General features: G+C 46.9%; 1 protein-coding gene across 4 annotated transcripts; it reads left to right on the top strand.

The window, feature by feature from the left end:
- Nucleotides 1–17,300: 17,300 nt before the first annotated feature.
- On the top strand, nucleotides 17,301–24,024 carry slc39a4 (solute carrier family 39 member 4). 4 transcript variants are annotated; one of them, XM_023811971.2, is made up of 12 exons: nucleotides 17,301–17,653; nucleotides 18,636–18,926; nucleotides 19,105–19,303; nucleotides 19,481–19,608; nucleotides 20,158–20,329; nucleotides 20,577–20,749; nucleotides 21,399–21,575; nucleotides 21,812–21,907; nucleotides 22,041–22,095; nucleotides 22,285–22,437; nucleotides 22,772–22,959; nucleotides 23,444–24,024. In XM_023811971.2, the coding sequence occupies exons 1-12, from the start codon at nucleotides 17,444–17,446 to the stop codon at nucleotides 23,570–23,572; spliced, it is 1,971 nt and encodes a 656-aa protein (XP_023667739.1). In that variant the 5' UTR covers nucleotides 17,301–17,443; the 3' UTR covers nucleotides 23,573–24,024. The 4 variants fall into 4 exon arrangements, with proteins under 4 accessions (XP_023667739.1, XP_023667738.1, XP_023667741.1 ...); XM_023811970.2 differs by lacking the exon at nucleotides 23,444–24,024 and having other exon boundaries at nucleotides 22,772–23,397; XM_023811972.2 differs by lacking the exon at nucleotides 23,444–24,024 and having other exon boundaries at nucleotides 17,500–17,653; nucleotides 18,746–18,926; nucleotides 22,772–23,397.
- The last annotated feature ends 18 nt before the right edge of the window (nucleotides 24,025–24,042 follow it).

Genomic DNA, 24,042 nt, shown 5'->3' with positions numbered 1-24,042 from the left:
ATCCTCCCATCATCCAGCATGTGACCATGTGACCATCCTGCTTCCTATCCTCCCATCATCCAGCGTGTGACCATGTGACCATCCTGCTTCCTATCCTCCCCATCATCCAGCGTGTGACCATGTGACCATCCTGCTTACTATCCCCCATCATCCAGCGTGTGACCATGTGACCATCCTGCTTCCTATCCTCCCATCATCCAGCGTGTGACCATGTGACCATCCTGCTTCCTATCCCCCATCATCCAGCGTGTGACCATGTGACCATCCTGCTTCCTATCCTCCCCATCATCCAGCGTGTGACCATGTGACCATCCTGCTTCCTATCCTCCCATCATCCAGCATGTGACCATGTGACCATCCTGCTTCCTATCCCCCCATCATCCAGCGTGTGACCATGTGACCATCCTGCTTCCTATCCTCCCATCATCCAGCGTGTGACCATGTGACCATCCTGCTTCCTATCCTCCCCATCATCCAGCGTGTGACCATGTGACCATCCTGCTTCCTATCCTCCCATCATCCAGCATGTGACCATGTGACCATCCTGCTTCCTATCCCCCCATCATCCAGCGTGTGACCATGTGACCATCCTGCTTCCTATTGTCCCCGTCCTCCCACCTCTGCACTTCATTTTCCTCCTGGGTCTCTCGCCTTCCTTTGGCAGAAACTTTGCTGAGAGGATGAAAATGAGAGCAATTGTTTTTTTGTTTTCTTTTTTTGCGGGTGTAATCTGTATTCCCAGTGGAGAACTGCGGGTGAATTTAATCATGACGGACGATTCGATTGGCTGAGGACTGGCAGAGATGGTGGATCTCCACGGAATGCCACCATGACCTGGATATTTCCGAGACTTGTCCTCAGGAAGACAGGGGAACCTGACTGGCTGTGTGAGAGAGGATGCTCATCTGGATGCCCTCACCATGGAGCCGATCTCACGTCCTTGTGTCCCAGAGGCTTGACCACACCCTCCGATGTGGCTTAAACACCCCAGAGGCAGCACAGTGCTGAAATCAGGGGCAAAACAGGGGCTGATCCTTCCACATTCCCCTGAGAGGCAGCTTCACTGGAGCCAGCGCTCGACTCATAAGAGTTTTATTTACATAAATATGTTCTGAGGACAGAACGAAAAATGATTGGTTCAGAGAGATTGCCAATCATATTGTAGAGGATGTGGGTCCAAACAACTAGAAGAGGCAGGACCAACCATTCAGATGTCTTGGTCCCATCACCTCTTCTTGCTTGGACCCACCTCCTCTACAATCTGATTGGTTATCTCTCTGACCAAATCATTTTTCGTTCTGTCCTCAGAACATTTTTGCATAAGTAAAACTCCCACGAACTTGCACTTGTCCCTGCCTGCATACTTAACGTATGACTTCCTGCCAAAATAATTAATCTCGCCCTCTGAATCCCGCTCCTCAGAGTTAGCGATTTTGCTACCTTTTCTGAGGAATACTTCTGCAACATGTGTCCATTTTGTTGCCATTTTCCTGTGACCCTTTGACAGACACAAGCCTGTTTTGTTACACCTGGTTGGATACAGGAACCTTGAAATACCTACTGTTGGATTAACAGATTCCTCCTTCACCGGACTGTGCAATATGGACACACATCAGTGGAGATAACAGCATTTTAATAGGCTTATTTACTACTCAAATAAAATATGATTACCATCAGACATCAAATCTGATTGTATCATGGCCTTGTCTGGCTTATGCTGGTGTTTAATATAGATAAACTTAATTAATTGCACTTTGCATGAAATGCCCTGCATTTTACAAAATGTTTTATGAGTGATACTTCTATTTAGTTTCAAAATACTCTCTATACATAAAATCTTTGTACATGACATCTTCAGTAACACTGTACATTAACTGCACCTTCATAATGCATTCATAATGTATTTACAGAATATTCATAAGCAGCATTTAAATATGCCTTAATATCCCAACATTAATACCAAACATTGTATGATTATTATGTTTGTTATTGTCATATAATGTTTGTTACTTTGTATATGTATATATGTATACTAAAGCCATTAAGGTATGTCAGGATGTTATGGTATACTTACATGCTGCTTATGAATGTTCTATGAATGCATTATGAAGGTGCACTGAATGTTATGAATGCATTATGAAGATGCACTGAATGTTATGAATGCATTATGAAGGTGCGCTGAATGTTATGAATGCATTATGAAGGTGGAGGTACTGTAATGTAAGTTAATGTAAACATTACCAAATCCTCTCGGTTAAACAATGTTCCACACACGGGTGTAGCTCTTGCCGCCTAGAGGGAACATCCCCATGACGTCTGTCCTATCTTGTCATGCTTATACTGCACATCTGTATTTGTGCAAAGCAGCTATGCGATATTTACTATTAGCACAGTCCACGGTGTGGCTCTTCAATGCTCCATCGCCATGTCACTGTATCTCGGCAGCGTCTTTTTGGTTTTCCTGTACAACGTCACGGGGGACGTTCTTCCACCTGACCCCAGATGGCACGCCGTGGACGAATGTTGCCGCGTAATGATTGTGGCACAGTAGAGAGTGCGCACGCTCGTGGGCAGATCTGGTGAGCCGGGTTTTTCCGAGGGATCCACACCGTCCCCCAGTCTGGTCTGCGGAAAAACGCTCCAGGTTGCCTAGTCCTCCAACACTAATCTGGTGCCAATTAGTTTGAGCCCAGGAGGGTCGGGGTAATAACACAATATGGGATTACCATGCTCTTGTAGCCAGCCTCCGCTCCATCATCAAATGAAATATGAGACGTGCAGAACAAAGTCATATTAAAAACCACCAATTGATCCTGGGTGGTATCATCGCTAGATGTGTGCTTTGTTCACTTATCCCACAGTGTGGCTACATAAATCAAACCAAATTGTTTCTCGCAGTCCTCTGGGTCAGTAGCAGTTTGAGGCTGGTGTGTGTCCGTCTCAGTAGCGTAGCTGCACCGGTCCTGAGGTCTCTATACAGAGGCTGCCGGGATCCACGGCTCGGCACCGCGTTCCCGGCAGAACCAAGTCCGCCTCTACATTACCGTCGGCTCATTTTCGGAGCAGCCCATTCGGCGTGTGATTCCCTAAAACGGCACTGGAAGTGAGTCACCTCCGGTGGAGCTTTCGGTGAAGCGCGAGAGGACACATGTTCGAGCCGGAGTCGCCGGAGAGAGTGCAGACCCGGATTGGCCCCAGGCGCTCTGTCAGGTGCTACAGTCACGCCATCATTAAGACCTGTTGGCTCCCCAAAGATCTGCCCGGCGTGCAGCACCTCTGCCCGCTCGCCTGCTCGCAGCAAAATAACATCACCACCTGCACGTCGCTGTCGGGAACATCCGTTTCAGGTTCGAGTCAAATTAGTTATGACCTTAATTGGCTGAAGTGAATTCAGTGAGGAGGCAAAATTGTATTTTTAACTAAGTAAGTGGTAGTAATAATGTCCATATTGATCTGCTGGGTTATACGCTTCAGTGCTGATTATTCCTGATGTGGAGCTACAGCAGATATGAATCCACACCTACAAATTCTCTATAGATGAGATGTTACAGGCAGGATTTCAATTAAAAACACTCACACTTAAACCTTACCTGCACAGTAATTGGCCCATTTAATGTTGAGTTGAATTTCTCATGACATGATTCAGACAATGGAAGGTTACTACAGCATATATTATCTCAGTGCTGTAAAATGCTGATGTTTATAGTGGTAGAACATGGCCTTTATTAGCGCCGATTGCTCCGAGTGTGTGTGTATGTGGATTATGTTTATATATCATTGTGGGGACCAAATGTACCCCAAAATTTAATAAAATACCTGTTATTTTGACATTGCGGAGACCATGTTTCAGGTCCCCACAAAGATCTGTGACTGAAATCAAAAAAATAAAAATACCAAAAATCTCATATTTTGTTTGGTTACTTATGGTTAAGCTTAGGTCTGGGTTAAGGTCGTCATATTGAGATTAGAGTTTTCCGCATAGAAATGAATGGAGAGTCCCCACAAAGATATAATTACAAACCCGTATGTGTGTGTGTGTGTGTGTGTGTGTGTGTGTGTGAGTGGGTGTGTGTGGATACTGTGAATGCCCAGCACTCTGGTCCAGTTGGTAGTATGTTACCATGGAATGTGAGATGCTCTTTGCAGATCCTTCCGTCAGGAAAGTGACCTCCTGAGGCTCAAGAGGAGCTCAGCTCCCCATCGAGGTCCGGCACGGTAGCACACACCTCCCGGCAATCATGGGAGGGAGGGGGCAAGCGGAGGTGAGGGAACCCGCTCGTTTCGTGGGTCCCATACTTTGGGCCCCGCTGGGGGCTCTGTGAGGCCGGGCCGACAGCAGCACACTTCCTGGGGCTCCCCTGGGGCACAGGGCCTGGGTGCTGGGGAAGCAACTCGTCCAGCAGACCTCAAGTCTGGTGGAAAATTATGTGTCACCGGCATTGAGGTGGCCAGCTCCCTCCTAAGCCACGGTGGGACACCGAGACAGACCCCCACATGTGACCGCAGCCGCGCTCGGGCGTCCAGAAGCATCAGTGTCACCCAGACATCGCCACAGACACCCCATTCATTTTTCAGGTGCTCAGCGGAAGGCGGGGACCGGGGGGGGGGCGGGAATAGGTGGGGATCCTTATTACCTAAAAACCCTCCACGAATATCAGAGAAATCGCAAACGACAGAATGGATATAAACACCAGCAACACAAAGGATATGCTCTCTCAGCAGAACCATTTCAAAGAAAGAAGTGACCACATTAAAATTTTATTCATTGGCTTGGGTTCACAGTCATGACAATACTTTTGCCTAAATGAACACTATTATAATGTTTGAAGAACTAACCTAAAAGCGCATAAATATTCAACCGGCGCCCCGGCGCCCATGTGCGGAGACTCACTAATGACAGATTTATTCTGAAGGTAAATCAGTCGGCCGTGGCTAACATTTAATCTGCACTGGAAGGGAAACAATATGTATTTTTTATACCCTCATCACCTTCGAAGACGTTTGGTGCATTAAATAGCATTTTTGGTTCTGCTCTTCCACAGGAGTTTAATTGCTTTAATTAGCAGAAGGTTAGGCAGTAAGACAGTTGCTGTGGGAGGGTGTAACCAGGTGCTCTGTAGCCAATCTGGTCAGGTTCCTGTTACTTTCCTCGCTGCCTTTATTCGTTTCCTTATTGTTTTTAGGGGGGAAAACAGATGCTTCCCTGGTAATTATTTCTCGCGTTGCCACGCCGAGCTGACAGGCAGAATGTGCTCCGCGGAGAGCTGCCACCATTCAAACGGTCTACCAAAGTGGGCCGACTGGAGCGTGGAGGAACCGCCGCAGCATGGCCCGGCTTAACGAGAACCTCTGGGGCTGCGGGGGCCCGAAGGGGCCCCGACGGGGCCCTCGGCAGCCCGCAGCAGGAGCTCGGTCCCCCTGGATCAAAAAGATAGAAGATTTCACCTTAATATGAAGACAGCCGATCCTAAGAGTCCATCAGGAGATTAAATAAGACCTCAAGGTAGACTTCATGTTCCCAGATACGAGACTACAGGAAGTCACCTGGCCTGTATTCCGAGGTTGTTCGGGAGACGGTCTACTGGGGTTTCCTAATGTTCAAGGATTCCTATAGATAATTATCACATAAGTAGGAGGTGTGAGCATGTATGTATTTAAAAAATGAAAAAAGGGCTCAAATAGGAGTAACAAAACACACCAGAGATGTTGGAGTGAGTTTGGCCAACTTTGTAAGTTTTAATTCTCAATACAAAAAAACTGATTGTAAGAAAAATTCAGGGATTTTTATGTCATGGCATTGATTTCAGCCTCGGAGCTTTATGTATCTTACTAGGCTTTTTATTTATTAATTTTTTTAATGAAAACAGAGGTAGATTGAACAAATCAATATAGTCATATGTAGAAATGCAATGCGGACGGCTGGTATCCAGGCTTTTGAGTATATTGCTGAAATAGATCGTATATAAAGTATCTATTTGTGGAAATACCCTTCCAGGATCCTGAAGCGGGGCCTTTGATCCAGGCATAGTGTGGCTGAAACCGGATCCCGGCACACGCCGTCGTGGAAAACGCTGCGTCTGGACGGATACAGGAGACGCATCTTGACAACGTCAACAGCTCCTGGCCGTATTCCGAGATGCCAGACACACCGAGTCGCAGCTGGCCGCGGCATTCCGGATGGGCCCGGCACCCAAACCCCCCTGTCCCAAAGGGAAGGGTCTAGACCCGTCCCACCGAAAACAATTTAAGCACACTTACGATTAAGTGGTTCAACCACTGTTTAATTACATGTAAGGAGGGGCTGATTTCTCGTTAAGCGAGACTCCATTAACGGGCAGTGGATCCAAATTAACGTCAAATTAACGTGAAATACATATTTAACAGATAAGAACTGATGTGAATCTGCCTCACTTTTTTTCAATCAAATATTTGTGAAGTAGAGCACATTACCTATCGTAACAGGTTTAATTAACTCCGCTGACCTATTCTGATGTGTGCGGCATGCTCCTGAATTAAATCAGTCGCATGAAAATTTTGCATAGTTATCCCAGTATGACACTCGACATTGAAACATCGCAGGCAAGAGATTTTCAACTAAACAGCACAATTACTACTTATGACATGTTCAGAAATGTGGATTGATGCAAAGTTCTGAAGCAGTTTGCCTTTTAGATTTATTATCATATATTAAAGGGTCCAATTTACATGAAAGCTAAAAAAAAAAAAAAAACCTTGTATTTAGCATTTAAAATGAGCTGAAAGTAAAACAGTAAAAACTGTAAAGTGAAAAATTGAACAGTATGTATGACTTTAACCTTCTCCATAAGAGAACCCCGTCTGAAAAAAAGACTAAAAAGATAATCTGTATAAATCTGCTTAATTATGCCATTTGAAATGAGGAGGTGGGTAACTTTGCATTGTGGGTAACCTGCAATTTTAGCCGTGCCCGCGTTTCTAAAGACCTTCAAAAATGAGTGCCTGTCACAGGTATCTGAGCTGTAACGGATGCGACCTATTAATGTTAATGTTAATGACTAACAATGTACAGTACCAAAGCCGCCAAGGTGAGTCTCGTTTAGTGTGTGTGTGTGTGTGCGCGTGTGTGTCTGTGTGCATGTGTGCAGATTATGTTTATATGACTTTGTGGGGACTACATGTCCCCCACAATGTGAAAAAAACCTTTTATTTCGACATCGTAGGGACCGTTTTTTAGGAAGCTGTGTAAAATGTAAATAAAAACACAATGCAATGATTTGCAAATCAAATAAACCCATATTTAATTGAAAATTGAACAGAGACAACATAACAAATGTCAAAGGTTGCAAATTTTTGTTTTATGGCAAATACATGCTCAATCTGATGCCAGCAGCACATTTCAAAAAAGTTGGGACAAGGGCAACAAAAGACTGGAAAAGTTGTGTGATGCTAAAACAAAACACCTGGTTGAACATCTCACAGTAATGAGGTTAATTGGGTAATGATTACTGGGTATAAAAAGAGCCTCCCAGAGAGGCAGAGCCTCTGTGCGGTGGAGATGGGGCGATGTTCCCCACTCTGTGAAAGACTGTGTGGGCAAATAGTGCAACGATTTAAGAATAATGTTCCTCAACGTAACATTGCAAAGAATTTGGAAGTTTCATCATCTGTTCTGTGGTAGATATCATTAAAAGATTTAGAGAATCTGGTGAAATCCCTGCACGCAAGGGACCGAAAACCAATATCATATAGCCATGGTCCTCAGGCGGCACTGCATTAAAAACGGTTACAATTTTATAGAGGAAATCACTGCATGGGCTCAGGAACACTTCCAAAAACCATTGTCTGCAGACAGTTCGTTACTACATCCACAAATGCAGGATGAAACTCTCCCATGCAAAGAAGAAACCATATCTAAACATGATCCAGAAACACCGCTGACTTCTCTGGGCCAGAGCTCATTTAAGATGGACTGAGGCAAAATGGAAAACTGTCCTGTGGTCTGACGAATCAAAATCTCAAATTATTTTTGGAGATCATGGACGCCACTTCCTGCGGGCTAAAGAGGAGAAGGACCATCCAGCTTAACATCAGACAGGTCAAAAGCCAGCATCCGTGATGGTATGGGGCTGCATTAGTGCCCATGGCATGGGTAGCTTGCATACCTGGGAAGACACCATAAATGCTGAGTGATATATACAGGGTTTGGAGCAACATATGCTGCCATCTAGACAATGTCTTTTTTATAGAGAAGGCCTTGTATACTTCGGAAAGATAATACGAAGCCGCATTCTGAACATATTACACCAGCATGGCTCCATAGCTGTCCAGACGTGTCACTCACTGAAAACATTTGGTGCATCATGAAACAAAATATACGGCAAAGGAGACCCCGAACTGTGGAGCAGTAGAAATCCTATATCAGGCAAGAATGGGACAACATCTCACTCTCAAAACTCCAGCACCTGGACTTCCCAGTTCTATGATCTGTACATCATTTCATTCTGTTTGTTTATATTTTACTCCGTGTCGCACCTTTTTTGGAAATGGGGTTGTAATTCAAGGGTCAGATGTCCCCAGAATATGATAAAAACCTGTTATTTTGGTCAGGTCAGGTTAGGGAGCATTTGCTGATTTGATGCGTTGCCGCACCCACCACACAGCGAAACTCCTCGAGATCCCAGCCGGCCATCCCCAGGCAGATACACGTCCAGTCCCAACCTCTGAAAATGGGCATCCATCTGCCGTAGCCAGGTGTTACGTGGGCGTCCCCTTGGCCTGGTCCAGCCGCTCGGGTCCTGAGCAGTGAGGATCCTGTGAGCCGGATCACCCTCAGGGAAATGCGACACATGGCCGTAGTGCCGTAACTGACGCTCCCTCACAATGCAGGTAAAGCACCTCATTCGGGACTCCCTGAGCAACCTCTCATTGGACAAACCAACGGTACCCAAGGACTCTCAGAAGAGACACTGTTATTTTGACATTGTGGGGACCATTTTTTTGGTTCCCATAAGGTGAAATTCATATAAAACAAAAAAATCTGTGACTGCAATCAAAAAATTAAAAATGCCAAAAGTCTTGTATTTTGTTTGGTTACTTATGGTTAATGTTAGGGCTGGGTGGGGGTTATGATTGTCATTGTTGGGATTAGGGTTTCTCCCATAGAAATGAATGGACGGTCCCCACAATGATATGAATACAAACGTGTGTGTGTGTGTGTGTGTTTAGCGATGAGGGGCTTCCTGTCCGTTCCCCACCCTTCGCTTCCACCCGGCTGCTTGTTAAGCATTCAGTGGGACGACCCCCTTCAATCACAGTGCCAGGCTGCCACGCGACCACCCCTCCCCTCGCAGGTCGCCCCCCGCCGGGCCACGTCCATCACCTCCCATCTGGGTGATGGAGCCGTGTGACCGAGAGGCCGTGGGGGGGGGGGGGGGGGGGGGGGGGGTGAGAGAGCATCCCTAGTCCTCATTACAGCAATTCCAGGCCAGGCAGAGAGAGAGATGGTGTGAGCGAGACTGCATGTGATCAGCCTCGCCGTCCACCCAGCTGGTGGGGGCTCATTCAAATCGTTACCCCCCCCCCCCCCTCCACCCTTTAATTCAGCACCAAGTCTCCCTCCTTTCTGACATGTGAGACGGAGCTACTGTTAATTAACTTAATCGTCCTTTCGTCTTCTCTAACCACTTCCATGTGTGCAACCAGCGATGGAACCTTCTGGAAAAAATAAAAAACTAACAAAGAATGCAACACTGAGAGAAAGCCTTTGGGCTGATCTAATTTTCACAAAGCGCCCCCCCACCCCCCCCTCCCTTTGGAGATATTTTTCCAGAAGCGCATTGAGAGTGGTCTGCCGAGATTAGGAGTGTGTTTTTTTTTCAGAGGTGGTGGTGGCTCAGCGTTTGTGTGTGTGGGGGGGCTTCAATCAGCAGCACTCGTGCTTGGAGATGAGGGGTCTCCCCTTTTTTTTTTCCGTATTCTCATTAAAAAGAAACACCTAAATGGATTAGTCGTCATGCTTTATTTTGGAAACGGATATATCTGTTCGTAAAAAACGGTGAGCAGAGCTGGGGGGGGGTTCCAAGGCTGACCAGCATGCATTATATTTTGCGAGGTTTGGAATAGGAGGATTTGTGGTGTCTTGGCTAGAGGCTCTCAGCCAGGGAACCTATCATTGATTCTCTTAGTGAGGCGATGTCGCTCGAACAGATGTGGGTAAAGAGCCCAGGACACGCTGGCGAGATTCGCTCCCCTCAGTGTGCGGAGGCATCCCTCCCGGCGGCGGCACGTGGCCGCAGTGCGTCCAGGAGTTTTCTGGCCAATCGAGAAGATTAATCAAGTTCCGAAGATGAGAGAAAGCAGGTCATGCAGGAGATGGAAGCGGCCGCAATTAAGGGCAGCGGGACGGCAAGGTGGCCACAGATGTCCAGGATCCCACGCTGTTCTGGGACACCCCCCTCCCCCATCAGGAGAGGCCGGGCTCTCCTTGACGACACATTCCATGCGTAGCGACCCCTATCATCTGCTAACCCCCTGCTGGTATTTGTTTAGTTTCTTTTCACCATGTGCCCGTTTTGCCCTACGACACGGAAAGGCAAACTGCAGCGTCAACCTTCGCCAGATGCCAGCATCTGCGCAGACGTCCTGGACCCCCAGTGAAGGAGCAGGACACCAAAGGACGACCCATGACCTCTCCGAAAAGGACCAAATGAGAGTTTGGTGCCAAAACGGGATAAGACCGTGAATCAGAGACGAATGAGAGTTAAGCTAATGGGTCGTGCCACTTGGATCGGCTGGAAGGCTCACCTTTCAGAGCAAGAGCAATAAAAGGTTTAACTCAGTCATCTTGCTGGGCATCTGCACTGCTCTGAAAGCCAACATGAAACTTCCAGCAGGTCTAATTAAAGAGAGGCGCAGTGACGTGGGGAGGAGAGCACTTTCTGCCAGCTAATGCTGCTTATGCACGTGACTCCGTCCCACTGACACGCTGAATTAAGGAAGAAAAATGCCCCTTCATTACCACTGTACACTGACTCTGAGATTAATCCTCGCGGTAAAAATACATTTGTCTCGCGCTGGAGTGTCTTGGGTGAGAGAGCCTCTGCTGGACCTGATATTGTGAATGTACCATCTCACATACAGTACCAGCCTGAGAAACCCCTGCCTGAGTTTTAGGAGGTGCCCTCAGCTTTGACACTGTCTGCCTGGGACTTACCATCACCAGGGACACTGAATGATCCTTCCAAATGGCACCCACACATATTTCAGTGACCCCATCCTTTGCCGAAGAAGTTCCACGCAGACTTGTGCTCATCTTCGCCCAGCTACGGTTGACCTGGGCACAACAGTGGTCACAATAAACCTGCTATGCTGAAGAAAGAGAGCTTTTTAGAATTATTAGAATTGTGATCATTCCTGTCGGCACACTTCCTGCCAGTGCACTTCCTGTTAGGGCACTTCCTGCCAGTGTACTTCTTGCCTGTGTAATTCTTGCCAGCACACTTCCTGTCAGCACACTTACTGCCAGTGCACTTCCTGGCAGAGCACTTCCTGCCAGTGTACTTCTTGCCTGTGTAATTCTTGCCAGAAGACTTCCTGTCAGCACACTTCCTGCCAGTGTACTTCTTGCCTGTGTAATTCTTGCCAGCACACTTCCTGTCAGCACACTTACTGCCAGTGCACTTCCTGGCAGAGCACTTCCTGCCAGTGTACTTCTTGCCTGTGTAATTCTTGCCAGAAGACTTCCTGTCAGCACACTTCCTGCCAGTGTACTTCTTGCCTGTGTAATTCTTGCCAGCACACTTCCTGTCAGCACACTTACTGCCAGTGCACTTCCTGCCAGTACACTTCCTGTCAGGGCACTTCCTGGCAGAGCACTTCCTGCCAGTGTACTTCTTGCCTGTGTAATTCTTGCCAGAAGACTTCCTGTCAGCACACTTACTGCCAGTGCACTTCCTGCCAGTACACTTCCTGTCAGGGCACTTCCTGCCAGTGCACTTCTTGCCTGTGTAATTCTTGCCGGCGCACTTCCTGCTGCCACACTTCCTGCCAGTGCACTTCTTGCCTGTGTAATTCTTGCTGATGCACTTCCTGCCAGTGCACTTCTTGCCCGTGTAATTCTTGCTGATGCATTTCCTGCCAGTGGACTTCTTGTGAGATGCTGCAATGTGAGGCCCTTCATCCAGCCTCCAGCAGCGCTAATGAAAGCTGCGATTGGACGGAGGACCCCTAGGGTGTTTCTCAATATGTGTACTTGACTGTTCCAGTACTAAGAACAGAAGTACAGAGGATGGTAAAAATCCCTGGATGTCGTTTTAGAATCCCCCAAATATAAATGATACATTGGTTGCATCCTTTCCAGATGAGACCAATCCCAATACTCACTGCACCCCAAGTTCATTTTTGGGACGCAAGTTAAGAAGAGTGCTCCTGCCAGGACCACAAGTACAACCCTCGCACTCTTTGTGGAGAGAGTGCTGGGGTCACCCTGGGGGGGGGGAGGGCAGGAGGGAGGCGGCGAAACGGACAGTTACAGGCTGACAGACTGCATCTCTTCCAGGGGACTCTCTGAGCAACGTGCGGGGTCCCGGGGCCAGAGAATGAGCACTCGCTCACTCAGGCCGGCAAATGGGCGACGGGTGCGCCCCCCTGGGCTGATGACTGCATGCGGAAGCTGCTGACCAACATGTTCAGCTGCGCTGTCATCCTCTGCTCTCCTCCTGCTGCCCAGTTAACCCCCTTTGAGTCGCTTGCACTTTGTTTAGGAGGCAGTGCCTTCGGGGGCGGGGTGGGGGGGGGCATGCTCACCCCCATCTCCCCGCCCCTCCGGACCACTGTTGTGAGGAGACAAACCCTGTAATTGCCTCATGAAGGAGCTGGGTGGCGGCTGAGACCCTCTTAAGCTCATGATCCTCCCCCCCCACCCCCCCCCCCCGCCCAACCCCATCCCGGTCTCAGCCGGGCGCCCCCCCCCCCCAAGAGAACACACTATCTGTTTCTTAATTTAACGCTTCATTTGTGATCGCTGTCAGACTAACTGTGTGTGTGCGTGTGCGTGTGCACGCCGCATGTGTATATATGTGGGGGGGGGGGGGGATGTTTGTATCCCCCGTCTCTGTCTCCTACCCAGACACAAAGAATGTCCCCATGTGGAACCGAGGGCCCCACTCCGCAGGGTCCGAGATGCCACATAATTTGAAAATCATTAACTGTGGGGACGGCCCATTCGTTTCTGACGGGGGTGACAGTGCTCGCTCACGGGGGCCTTGGACAGTAATAAGCCTATTTGTTTTGTCAGACTGGCAATATGGTGTTAAAGTTGATTTGTGTTTTAACATCTGGTGCTCGTTCCCTGCTCCTCCTATTCCAAACTTTTGACGCGAGATATTATAAAAGAATGAATAATATTGTGAGGACACTAAAACACCATCCTTCTGCTTAAAGTCTTGGGGTATTAAAAACACGCATTAGGCATTTTACAATAATGTAAAGACAATGAATATCACGGTGTAATTTGTAAGACACTGAATTTTAAACATGCTAGAATCTTCCTTTTCAAATTAATGACGCGCAGAGACTTTTCTGTGACTGCCTTGCTCTTTTCTTGGTCGTCTTTTTTTTGATAATTAGCGTAATCTATTATGCGACGGGTGTCTTTTCGCCACACAGCTGCTTGTAGACACAAAGGGCTGGCTGAGCGAGGGGCCTGTTGTCCCTCACCGCTCTATAGCAGGGATCAATTAATTAACACCGCGACGATCCGGCCGAATGCAATTACTGATTAGCTCCTGGCTTCTGTAAAGATGCCCTGGGTGTTTTAACAGCATGACCGGACCCGTTGGTACGGTGTCGGATTCCCGGCCTCTTCAACTGGCATTTCGGAGGTAATACACTCCCAAAACATGTACTGGGCTCTGATTCTCAGTGCAGTTAAAAAAATGACTCTTTGAAGAGGAAGTGTTTCCCTTCCCAGGGATCCTCGAGTCGCCCTAGATCCACAGCAGTGGAGATGTTGTTTGGGTATATTATAAAGTACATATTCCCGGATGAGTCAGCCCAAACCAGGGAGCTGAGCACTGTAGCTGTGGCCCTCCCAGGCCACGGGCCCCAGAGCCAGCCCCGCAGTCACCGTTCCTCCGCACCGTGGCCTTTCGGCTCGGAGTGTATAATCCGGGCAGGTGTGAAGCAATACCACTGCACCGCGCAGGCCCATAGCTGGCTGCCCTACCCATTTCATTAGCGTGGAAATCGGGAGAGTGAGTGGGTGGGTGGGGTGGGGGGGGGAGCATATTAACCTCATGAAAATGGGCTCTTATCTCCTTCAATGGGCTGAAGTGGTGGAAACAATCCAGGCTGATAGAAGGTCTGCCTGAGAGAACATTATAATGAGCCCGATTGGGCTGGAGGACCAATACTGACACCAAGACCTGCAGCGTGCGATGGAGAAGCACACTCAAGCCTTCACCTCACGCACACTCATAGTGATGACAGTAACAATAATGACAATAGATAGATAGATAGATGGATGGATGGATGGATGAATGAATGAATGAAAGAAACTTTTTTTCTGAGTAAAATAAAAGTTTCCAAATTTGAATACCTTAAAATGTACTACACTCTGCATTACTATTGTAGATTTAAAATGAAATAATTCTCTTAATTACCTAACTAACTTTGTAATATAGTTATTTTTATCAATTTATTTATTCAGCTTCACATAAATTTATTTCAGTTCTACCTGGACTCTCTGTAAAAAAAAGTGTTGTAGCGCCCTCGTGTGGACACAATTGTTTCCTGCAATATGGACACGATCAGTCCCTTGCGAGTTTCTTATAATTGTGTAACATGGTGAGAATGAGAATAGATTATTTGTTTTCATATAAAATATTTTAAGATACTCCTCGTCATAAATAATAATATAAGCAGTGAAGATCGTTTCTTAATAATAATATATGTCGAAGGTCTTAGTAAGTAGGTCACGTTTAGTTACCTGAAAATCGCTCGAAGTCCAGTATATGACCAGACTCCAGCAGTGACATGCCATCTGTTCAAAGGTGAAAATCAGATTCATTTTGCATCTTTAAAAAATAAAAAAGCTGTGAGCTGTGAAAGTCACACCAGAGCCCGGGGCCGCGGAGGTTTTCACGGTGAAAGATGAGGAGATGAGGAGCAAGATGCAGCCACACAAAACCCAAAGGCAGCGTCAGAGCGTTTTTGATTAGGAAACTCGTCTTGGAATCCCCTTCAGTCTGTGCAGTGAATTACCTGTTAGCATTCCCCTGTGTTGGAGGGGGGGGCGTTCTGTAGCGTGACCCAGAATCCCAGCACTGAAGTGCACCATAGGGCATGTGAGAGCAGATGCCAGATCTTAAACATGCTGAGGATCTCACTACTTGAGGTCTACCTGCAGCATAGCCCTGCTCTTGGTAAGGATTTTTCTGCCGGCCTCAGCTCATACCTTGTTGGGCTGTCTATTCGTTCGCTTTCTCAGCTGCCTCCATCTACTTTTGCAAGCCGTACGGACCCAACCAAAGAGCACTTCTCACATCGCTGGCTCCCCTGCTTATTTCCAGACCCCTAGAGGCAATTTGGTACTTTACAGTAGAGGGCGCCAGCTGCCCTTCGTCTCCTGCTTCTTTGACATTAATTTAAATTTCACCCCCTCAGACAAAATTTATCCCAATTTCAAACCTTTAGATGAATGAGAGGAATGAAGCCAGACTCGCATTAATGTGACAGAGACGCTTTTATCAAAACGAGGGTGGATCCTTGTTATTATGTGACAATATTCAGTAATAAATTATCCCTTATTTGCCTTTCGTATGAGTGCTGTATAGTAGATCCCATTGGATCGAGTTGTACTAGCAGCCTTTGCAGAACAACTGGTCCGCTACCTGGAGGATTACAGGCCCGATCGCCGCGTTTAGACGCTAACACACTTCGTGTAACTTACCGATCTGGTGGGATTTCATAAACAGCCGAATGGAACTCAGCCATTAAGTCCATCCTCACACCGAGGACGTGGCCGGCACAGGCTGTCACACGCATGAAGGAGGACAGCCGATCTATTTAAGGCAGCTCATATGCATTTATCTCAGCAGGTGAGCGCTCCTCGCACCCCTTAAAGAAGCTGACACTTATGACAGAATCTGATGCGGTGTCCCCATTGTCACCAAGCTGGAAATGCTGCCGTGTGATAGCCACTTCAAAGAAGCGATATGGAAATCGGGCCCCTAAACTGAGATGTGTGTGGGTTGGCCTGATACTCAGAAACAAATTAGTCCACCACATCTAATCTAAGTATCCCCCCGTTTTTGGTGCTGATATTGCTAGATACAGATCTCACTTTCCATCTCTGTTACTGGCAGCCACACTTGTTATCATTTTTAAATTAATCACGGACTTGGAACCGAAAGATTTATATAGATGTAAAATGACGCTAAATGACATATGAATGTCAGGAACATACTACTGAAAACAGTAGCCAGCAAAGGGTTAACTAGCGAGTCCTGCGTGTCTGCGCCCAGATGCAACGGGAGAGATATTAAACTGTCAATGCCGCAGCTTACTGCCATCCCTCCTAGCCTGTCACCTTCTTTTAGAAGACTGAGGAGCAGAAGGATGAGTTGATCAGAGACCTGGCGCATATTTCCTCCCAGTCACTGTTACTCAGTAATATTAAACCCATCCGTCAGTTTGAACATCAGGTCAACTGTGGACGCAATTAAGTTTCCGCGTTTACTTTGTAACGCCAGAGACCAAATGCGCGATTCAGTGCATCTTTGGGGGGAAAACAGTGTAATATATTCACGTAGAAACTTCCAGCAGAGCCCTAGCAACATGCTAAAAACTGTTATAAGTAGTACTTATAGGTACAAAGTTATTTGTTTACAGAAATAATGAAGTGTCCTAGACACCGGCTGCGGTATAGATTGTCCTGCACTCTGAATATAAGGTCAGGTTTAATTGTGAATGTTTGTATGGTAGGGAAATCATTTTCCCCTGACGTGATGTATGGTTCGCCTGAAATAATTTTAAATTAACCATCAGAATAAAAACAGATGGCCCGAATACCGTGAAACCTATGAGTTTCACATGAATGACGTCTTTCCAATTTACTTGTCTTGAAGATTGCGTGCAAAGATTAACACAAACTACACACAAAGCTTGGACAGAGACATTTATGTGATGAGGATAATATTAGAGTGAAGTGCGTTCCATCAACTGCAGGGTCGTTATGTAGGTCTCGGTTTTATATAACGCCGGAAAGACACCACGCTACTTTGACCCAATCAAATGTGAGTAAAGTAAGCAGGGTGAGAGAGCCATCTACCTCTGCAGGTTCAACCTATATGCAGAACATTGGCAAGACAGCTGTCCGTCTCTGTTGGAGAGGATCCCCTGTATCAAAGCATCTTATTTAGATTTTTGCTTTCCAGTAACAACACGGCGCATTTGTTGAAGTCTAATGGAAACAATGTTAAAGTTTTCACAAGTTCTTCTGTTGTGCCTTAGTTTGAACTCGCACTGCTGCGCTCACGCCACCAAACGCAACATCTATATGAAGGTCCTGGAATTAGTGGCACCTGGAGAAGATCAGCTACACGAGAAAGCTTTTCGCTCGTTACTCTCAATGTTGGAGAAACGTGTGCAATGCCCCGATGTGTCGTGTGAAAAGGTAATTTTTTTCCCTTCGCTTCATCTGCCTTAAAAGAAGGTCGAGGTCCAACATATAGTCTATCTGCAAGCTGTATACAGCGATTCCGCTGTTTACTATTCAGCCTATTTTTACATGCTCTTTTACGAAACTTTTTTGTTTTGCAGTAAATCATGAAAAATGATAATTTAAATCTAAAATTACTTAAAGTAGGCTACATACCATATAATTAGTGACACTATTCGAGGCTGTATGTATATAAACGTAAACTTGACATTTCCCTTAAGTATTATCGTTTCTGAGCGCTAGGTAAATTGGTAACGAATAAAAAAACATTTTTGAAAATCTACATTGTTGTGTCAGTAATGCTTTGCGTTAATTACCAAACTTATATCCGTGTGATACGGGTTAGTACGTGTCTCTGGATTTGAATAAGGCTACTACCTTTACGGTCAAATTGACCGAATTTTCACGCTTAAAATAACTGCTAAATGCTTTAATATTTTAAAATATGGTTTCAATATAATTTTACAAGACGTGAACACTTTATGTGCAAAATCAGCCTCTTCCTTTTTTTGAGGATAACTAATTGTCAGCGCGTCCCCGGGCTGTTCATTAAAACCCTCTGAAATGTCCAGACTACTTTGCCTGAACACAGAATATTAACAATAATAAAAAGAAATGTCCTTTTTATCTGTAGAGACGGCAGGACTGAAAGCTTAACTCAGCAGGATGGCTTTAACATTGTTCTGCATCATAAACAGTGGTCTCCTTATTTTTTATTTTTATATATTAGCTGGAGGTTTTACTCAAAGTAGTTTAATAGTTTTTTCTGATTTATAAATAGTGCTTCACTGGGAACAAACCATGCTCAAGGGTACACTAACATGCTCTTCTATGACCCTTGATATGCCAACCTTATGAGTCCATATCATTAACCACAGTGCCACCTGCTGGCCCTACTGTGCGACTGTCTCAGTGTGTACTCTCTGGCTGTCCACAGTGCATCTCTGTGCAGGACGTGAGCCAGCTCACCGGGGGCTCCCCGACGGCCGGTGGCTTGTCGATGGAGGACTTTTTCAAGGTGGCTCCTGGGTTGTGTTTGTACCTCAGCAATCCCCGCGAGACCTGTGGGGCCGTGAAGGACAAGCGCTGGCAGAGAGAGACCGACCAGTTCATCCAGAGCACAGCGGCCCAAGACGTCCAAGGAGACGATTTTATTAACGGGACTACGGGACTTGATCGTGTTCTCCATGGAATTGAAAGGCACCTTCGAAAAATGGATGGAGATCAGGTATGTGGCTCAGCTAGCAGGCTGACAGCTAGGATCTTTTTCTCTTGGTCCAGAAGCAGGAATTGCTTGGAGTCATATCTACAGAGATGCCGTCTCATTCTCACATACAATAATGAATATATTTGTAAAAAGTGGTATGACGAAGTTCCTCCATTAATGTTGTAATGTTGTCTTTTAGCACTGTCTGACAGGTAGGGACATCCTGAAGGCAAACAACTTGGCTATAGGTCACGCGCACGAAATGGACGCCATCTTTGGGGCGATCCTTTACCACGTCCTGCTGGGGGACTGCGTGACCGCCCATTTGCTGCCCAAGCCTGACTACTTCCTGGATTTTCTCTTCAGTGGATTTGGCTCCGGAGACATGACGGTGCATGGTATGTCAACAGAGGGCTACAGCGGGCAGCCATTTTGATCTCCTTTTGAGTTGTAACAACTCGTGTGGACAAAACAGATAAAGTATTGCCAGTTCAAAGAACCAGTTAACACTGGAACTGTGAATTAGAATTGGAGTCCAGTTCCCTGATCCGTACTGCTACTGGTCATCCTACCAGGTTTGGAGGATCTCATGTGGTCCCTGAAGGTGGGTGAGGCCAACAGAACGCTCAGTAACCACTATGATCACCATCAGCGTCATCTGGGCCTCGCAATGCCTCATCAGGGTAACAGCAGCTGGGACCAGGTGATTAGCTCGGAGCTGGGTAATTAGCAAGTGACGGCGTGGCCCAGTACATGTGGTCATTATGGGTTTGAGTCATTGCCATGGCAAGAATACCACGGCTACGCCTGTCTCTCCTGCATGCGGCCATTGTTTGGGCAGTCTGAGGCCTCTTGTGAAAGATCTGTGTACATAATTTGGGGGGGTCGCTTAATACCGTGCAACTGTTTACGTTCGCCGATATGAAGTATGATTCATCATTACAGTAGTGCTAAAACTGTGAAGTACAAAGCTATGACCTCTGTGATTTGTTTAGCTCAGATGCTTTAACAACCATGCCGTCAGTTTAGTCTCTGGACTCAGCCCAGGCTGTCATAATATCCTACCAAACCCCTGTTAGCAATGCAAAGGTGCAACGAATCCTTAGTAAACAGGTTTTGTTTGGCATCATTTATTCGATTAACTCTTTGATGAAAGCAGCATCTTCTATTAACGCAGAGTTTCACTGCTAAATTAGTGTCGCATGGTGCACAGTTGCCAGTGAGAGTGAAGTTGTGCTTCACTCCCATTCAGATGTGCTTCACGGCCAGCGAACTCCTGCAGATCTACGGCCTGAACGCCACTGGCTTCTCGCGGGCCCAGTTCACACAGCTGAGCCCTGCACTGGTGCAGCAGGTCCTCAACACTGCCTGTGTGGACGGGGGGCAGCCGACGAGCCCCGGGGCCAAACTCAGCAAGACAGAGAGTGAGTACCCCCCCAACCTCCCAACCAGTGTATCTGACAGCATGATGAAGACCATCACAAACTCAGAGATGGAGTGGAATTCAAACCTGGAGCCCTGGAGGTGTGAAGCAGTGGTTCTGTTCTTTCCTCAGATGACTTTTGTGTTCATTCTGGTTCCTCTCTCACCTGACTATAGAGATCATCTTCTTTTGTTGTATTTGGAAGCTCTGACTCTTTAGGTGCTCTTACCCTCTTACCTCACCTTCAGGGTACGTCTACGCCACATTAGCGAACGTGGTGATCTGCCTGGGCGCCATGTTTGGCATCGTGCTCCTGCTATGCACAGCCTGCACCAACGTCTTCCAGCTCAGCATTCAGTTCTGCATCAGCCTGGCTGTGGGCTCCCTAACAGGAGACGCCGTCCTGCACCTCCTGCCCGTGGTGAGCCCTCCGACCATCGGGTTGTCCTCTTGTGGGCCAGCGTGGCACGTCGCTTAGGGGTTAACCAGAAGATACCTCTGATAAAGGCTTTTGGTGGCTAGTGGTAGTCATAGTACAGTCAGGACCATCCATCAGGAGTGGCTGCACTCACCCACTAGGGGTCCAAGGAAGGACAGACTGGTAGGCGGGGCAGCGACATCAAGGGTCCCCCTCTGAGAAATCACACATGTATGAGAAACATTTGTGAGGATTAAGGTGGTGACTTGGCCTGTGACATACTACTTTTATATCTCTCTTTTTCATGTATACAGTCTCATTATGGTGGGAGTCATAACACAAGAAGTATTTGGTACAGTACTTAAAACAATTTTGAAATGTAATAGTCTGTAATGTTTTGTAGTCAAATTATATTATGAGGTGTGTATGTAACAAAAAAAGCATGTTTGAGGGATTTGCTAACTACCGCAGTGCATCATGGGTACAATATTTGAAGGCTACTTGAATTTCATCATCTGCAACTGGCATAGGCAGACCCTTGGCGTGAATTTGGAAAGGGGGGCGAGGCATGGTCCATTTCTGCCCCAAGGCCCAGTGTTCGGTTGCTCTGCCTCCGGGTCCGAGAGCTCATTTTGTGCCTCATTGTTTTCAGTTCCTGGGCCTCCACTCTCACAAGGAGGAGGACAGTGCGGGGCATGACCACGCCGGTGGGGAGAACTCAGACTACACCTTCAAGCTCCTGGTCCTCCTGGCTGGCATCTACTACTTCTACTTAATGGAGACCATTTTCACCCTGGTCACACACAAAGGCCAGCATAGCCATCGAGGCGTACGTGTTTAACCCCTTGGTGCAGTCGCTGGCGTTTATTACCCGCATGAATTTCCTTTAAGTGCATATTTAGGTACTGCTTGACATCCTGTTTAATAAAGAAGGCCTCGTCTTACTGATATAATTCAAAGGACATATAGCTTCAAATTCATCTAGGAAAATATAACTACAGCTGACATACTTTATTAAATATATAGTCCAATTCTTCTGTTAAATTGTTGGATATGATGCCGCAGGACGACAGCGATCCGCATCATTGCGACCACGACAGGGTTCTGCAGATGTACCAGGATCAGAGAAAGAGCAAGCAATCCACCTCGGAAGCGGATCTGGTGAGATGGTCTTTGGGCCTGTGGCCGGCAGAGATGCGGCCGTTCGAGAAACGGGGCAGGGACTTGTAAGTGGAACGAGCATGAACAACCAGACATGAAGGAACGCGGTGAGATGTGGCGTTATTCCTCACAGGTCGACGGAGAAATCGATGGAAAGTCACTCACTATTCCAGAGGACCATAGGAGAGGTGAGTCAAGCTTATGTCACGTCTAAAATATAATAACGGTCATTATATACCTCTGTGGTCCCGAGATGCCTTCATACACATTAAACAAGCTTGGTTAAGCCTTTTTAGTGCCATGCTACGCTTTTAGCATAGCTTATCCGGGGTGTTATGAGACACGCCCCTCACGGAGCGCCCTGCGTTGCCTTCCAGAAAAGCGGCTGCTCCCTTACATGATCACCATCGGCGACGGGATCCACAACTTCGCCGACGGCCTGGCCATCGGGGCTGCCTTCTCCGTGTCCTGGAGGTCGGGGCTGGCAACGTCGCTGGCTGTGCTCTGTCACGAGCTGCCCCATGAGCTGGGTGAGGCCATCTCACAATCACCCACATGACATTAGTAAATCAATAAAGCACTGCGTCACTATCTATATCTGCAATCTATATTATATAATCGTTACATTATAATATTCAATAATCTATGCATGTACACCCTATACATTCAGACCTGAATCTTGCAGCATTACTAAAAAAAGAAACATCTGAAAGTGTTAAGTTCTAAGTAATATATTACTATCATTATTATTCTGATTTAATGACGTGTAAATGGTGAGGATCATGTGCAGGTGCCGCTCACCATAACGTGGACGTGAGCAGAGGTCCGGGCCCCGTTCCTCATCTCGCTCCTTTGTGTTCCCAGGTGACTTCGCCATCCTGCTGCACTGTGGCGTGTCTGTGAAGAGGGCTCTGCTGCTCAACCTGGCCAGTGCCATGACCTCCTTCGTCGGCCTCTACATCGCCCTCTCCGTCTCGACGGACCCGGCCGCGAACGACTGGATCACGGCCGTCACCACCGGCCTCTTCCTCTACGTCGGCCTGGCTGACATGGTACGACCCGCTGCTCTGCCGGCCCACATCCCTTCAGTAGAACATCCTATGCGTTTGTCAGCTTTAATGCATAGAAAGTTTCCCTTTCAGAACATTTCTCACAAAAAAACTCCCTTCAAAATATTTCAAAAATATATTTGCTGCTGTCAGAATATATATGCACACAAATATAGATCAGTGTTTACTACACAAGGCAGGGATATATTAAAACCATATGAAGCGAACTGTGTGTGCTCTTGTAAAACACAAGTTTTATACTGTAATACTTGAGAAGTCAAGCTTCCAAAAGTGTCAGTATCAATTAAGCATTTTAATCAGCTTTATTCATGGCAGATTAAATGCTAGGTTAAAGATCGCCGCACCGGTGCTGTATGTTCTGATCCGGCTCTGGCAGCAGGGACTGTCCCGGCTTGCTGCTGTAGAGCAGGTCTCTCTATTGCTGGCCAGCTGAGGTCTCCTGCTGACCGCCCCCCCCCCCCCCCAGCTCCCCTCCATGGTCCATGCCAGCAGCAGCAGGCCCTGGCTGACCTTCCTGCTGCAGAACGTGGGGCTGCTCAGTGGCTGGGGGGTCCTGCTGCTCCTCTCCTTTTACGAGGACAAGATCGACTTCTAGACGAGCGCCGGTGGATGGCCGGCCCAGCTTGGTGGGGGGGCGGCCCGCACTCCTGCCCCGGGCCCCCGGTACGTTTCGTGAAAATGGCTGCTTTGTGCTGGCCCTCGGCCGAAGATGCCCATGGCGGATGTGTGTCCACGTTTTGATTTTTATTTTCCAAACCAAACTGCAAAGCTGGACACGGCTACAGTGACTGAGTTAATCTGATGCTTTTAGCTTAAAAGACAGCTATTGAGCATTTCTTCTGGCTTTGTAGGTTTATGGTTTTTACAGCTTTTTAAACATTTGTTCTTGAGTAATGAAACAGAAAACTGATTTGACCAAATGTTCCTGTAAGACCTAATTCTGTAAAATGGACCTTTAATATTTAATACCTTTTCTATCTGAAAATGGAGTATATTTCCAAGTTCATATATAAACAGTTGTATTTTCATAAATGTTTTCGAAAAGGATGGCTTCTTTTCTTGAGT

Source organism: Paramormyrops kingsleyae, chromosome 23 (genome assembly GCF_048594095.1).
Source record: "Paramormyrops kingsleyae isolate MSU_618 chromosome 23, PKINGS_0.4, whole genome shotgun sequence".
NCBI lineage: Eukaryota > Metazoa > Chordata > Actinopteri > Osteoglossiformes > Mormyridae > Paramormyrops > Paramormyrops kingsleyae.
This window is presented reverse-complemented; position numbering and strand designations above follow the sequence as displayed.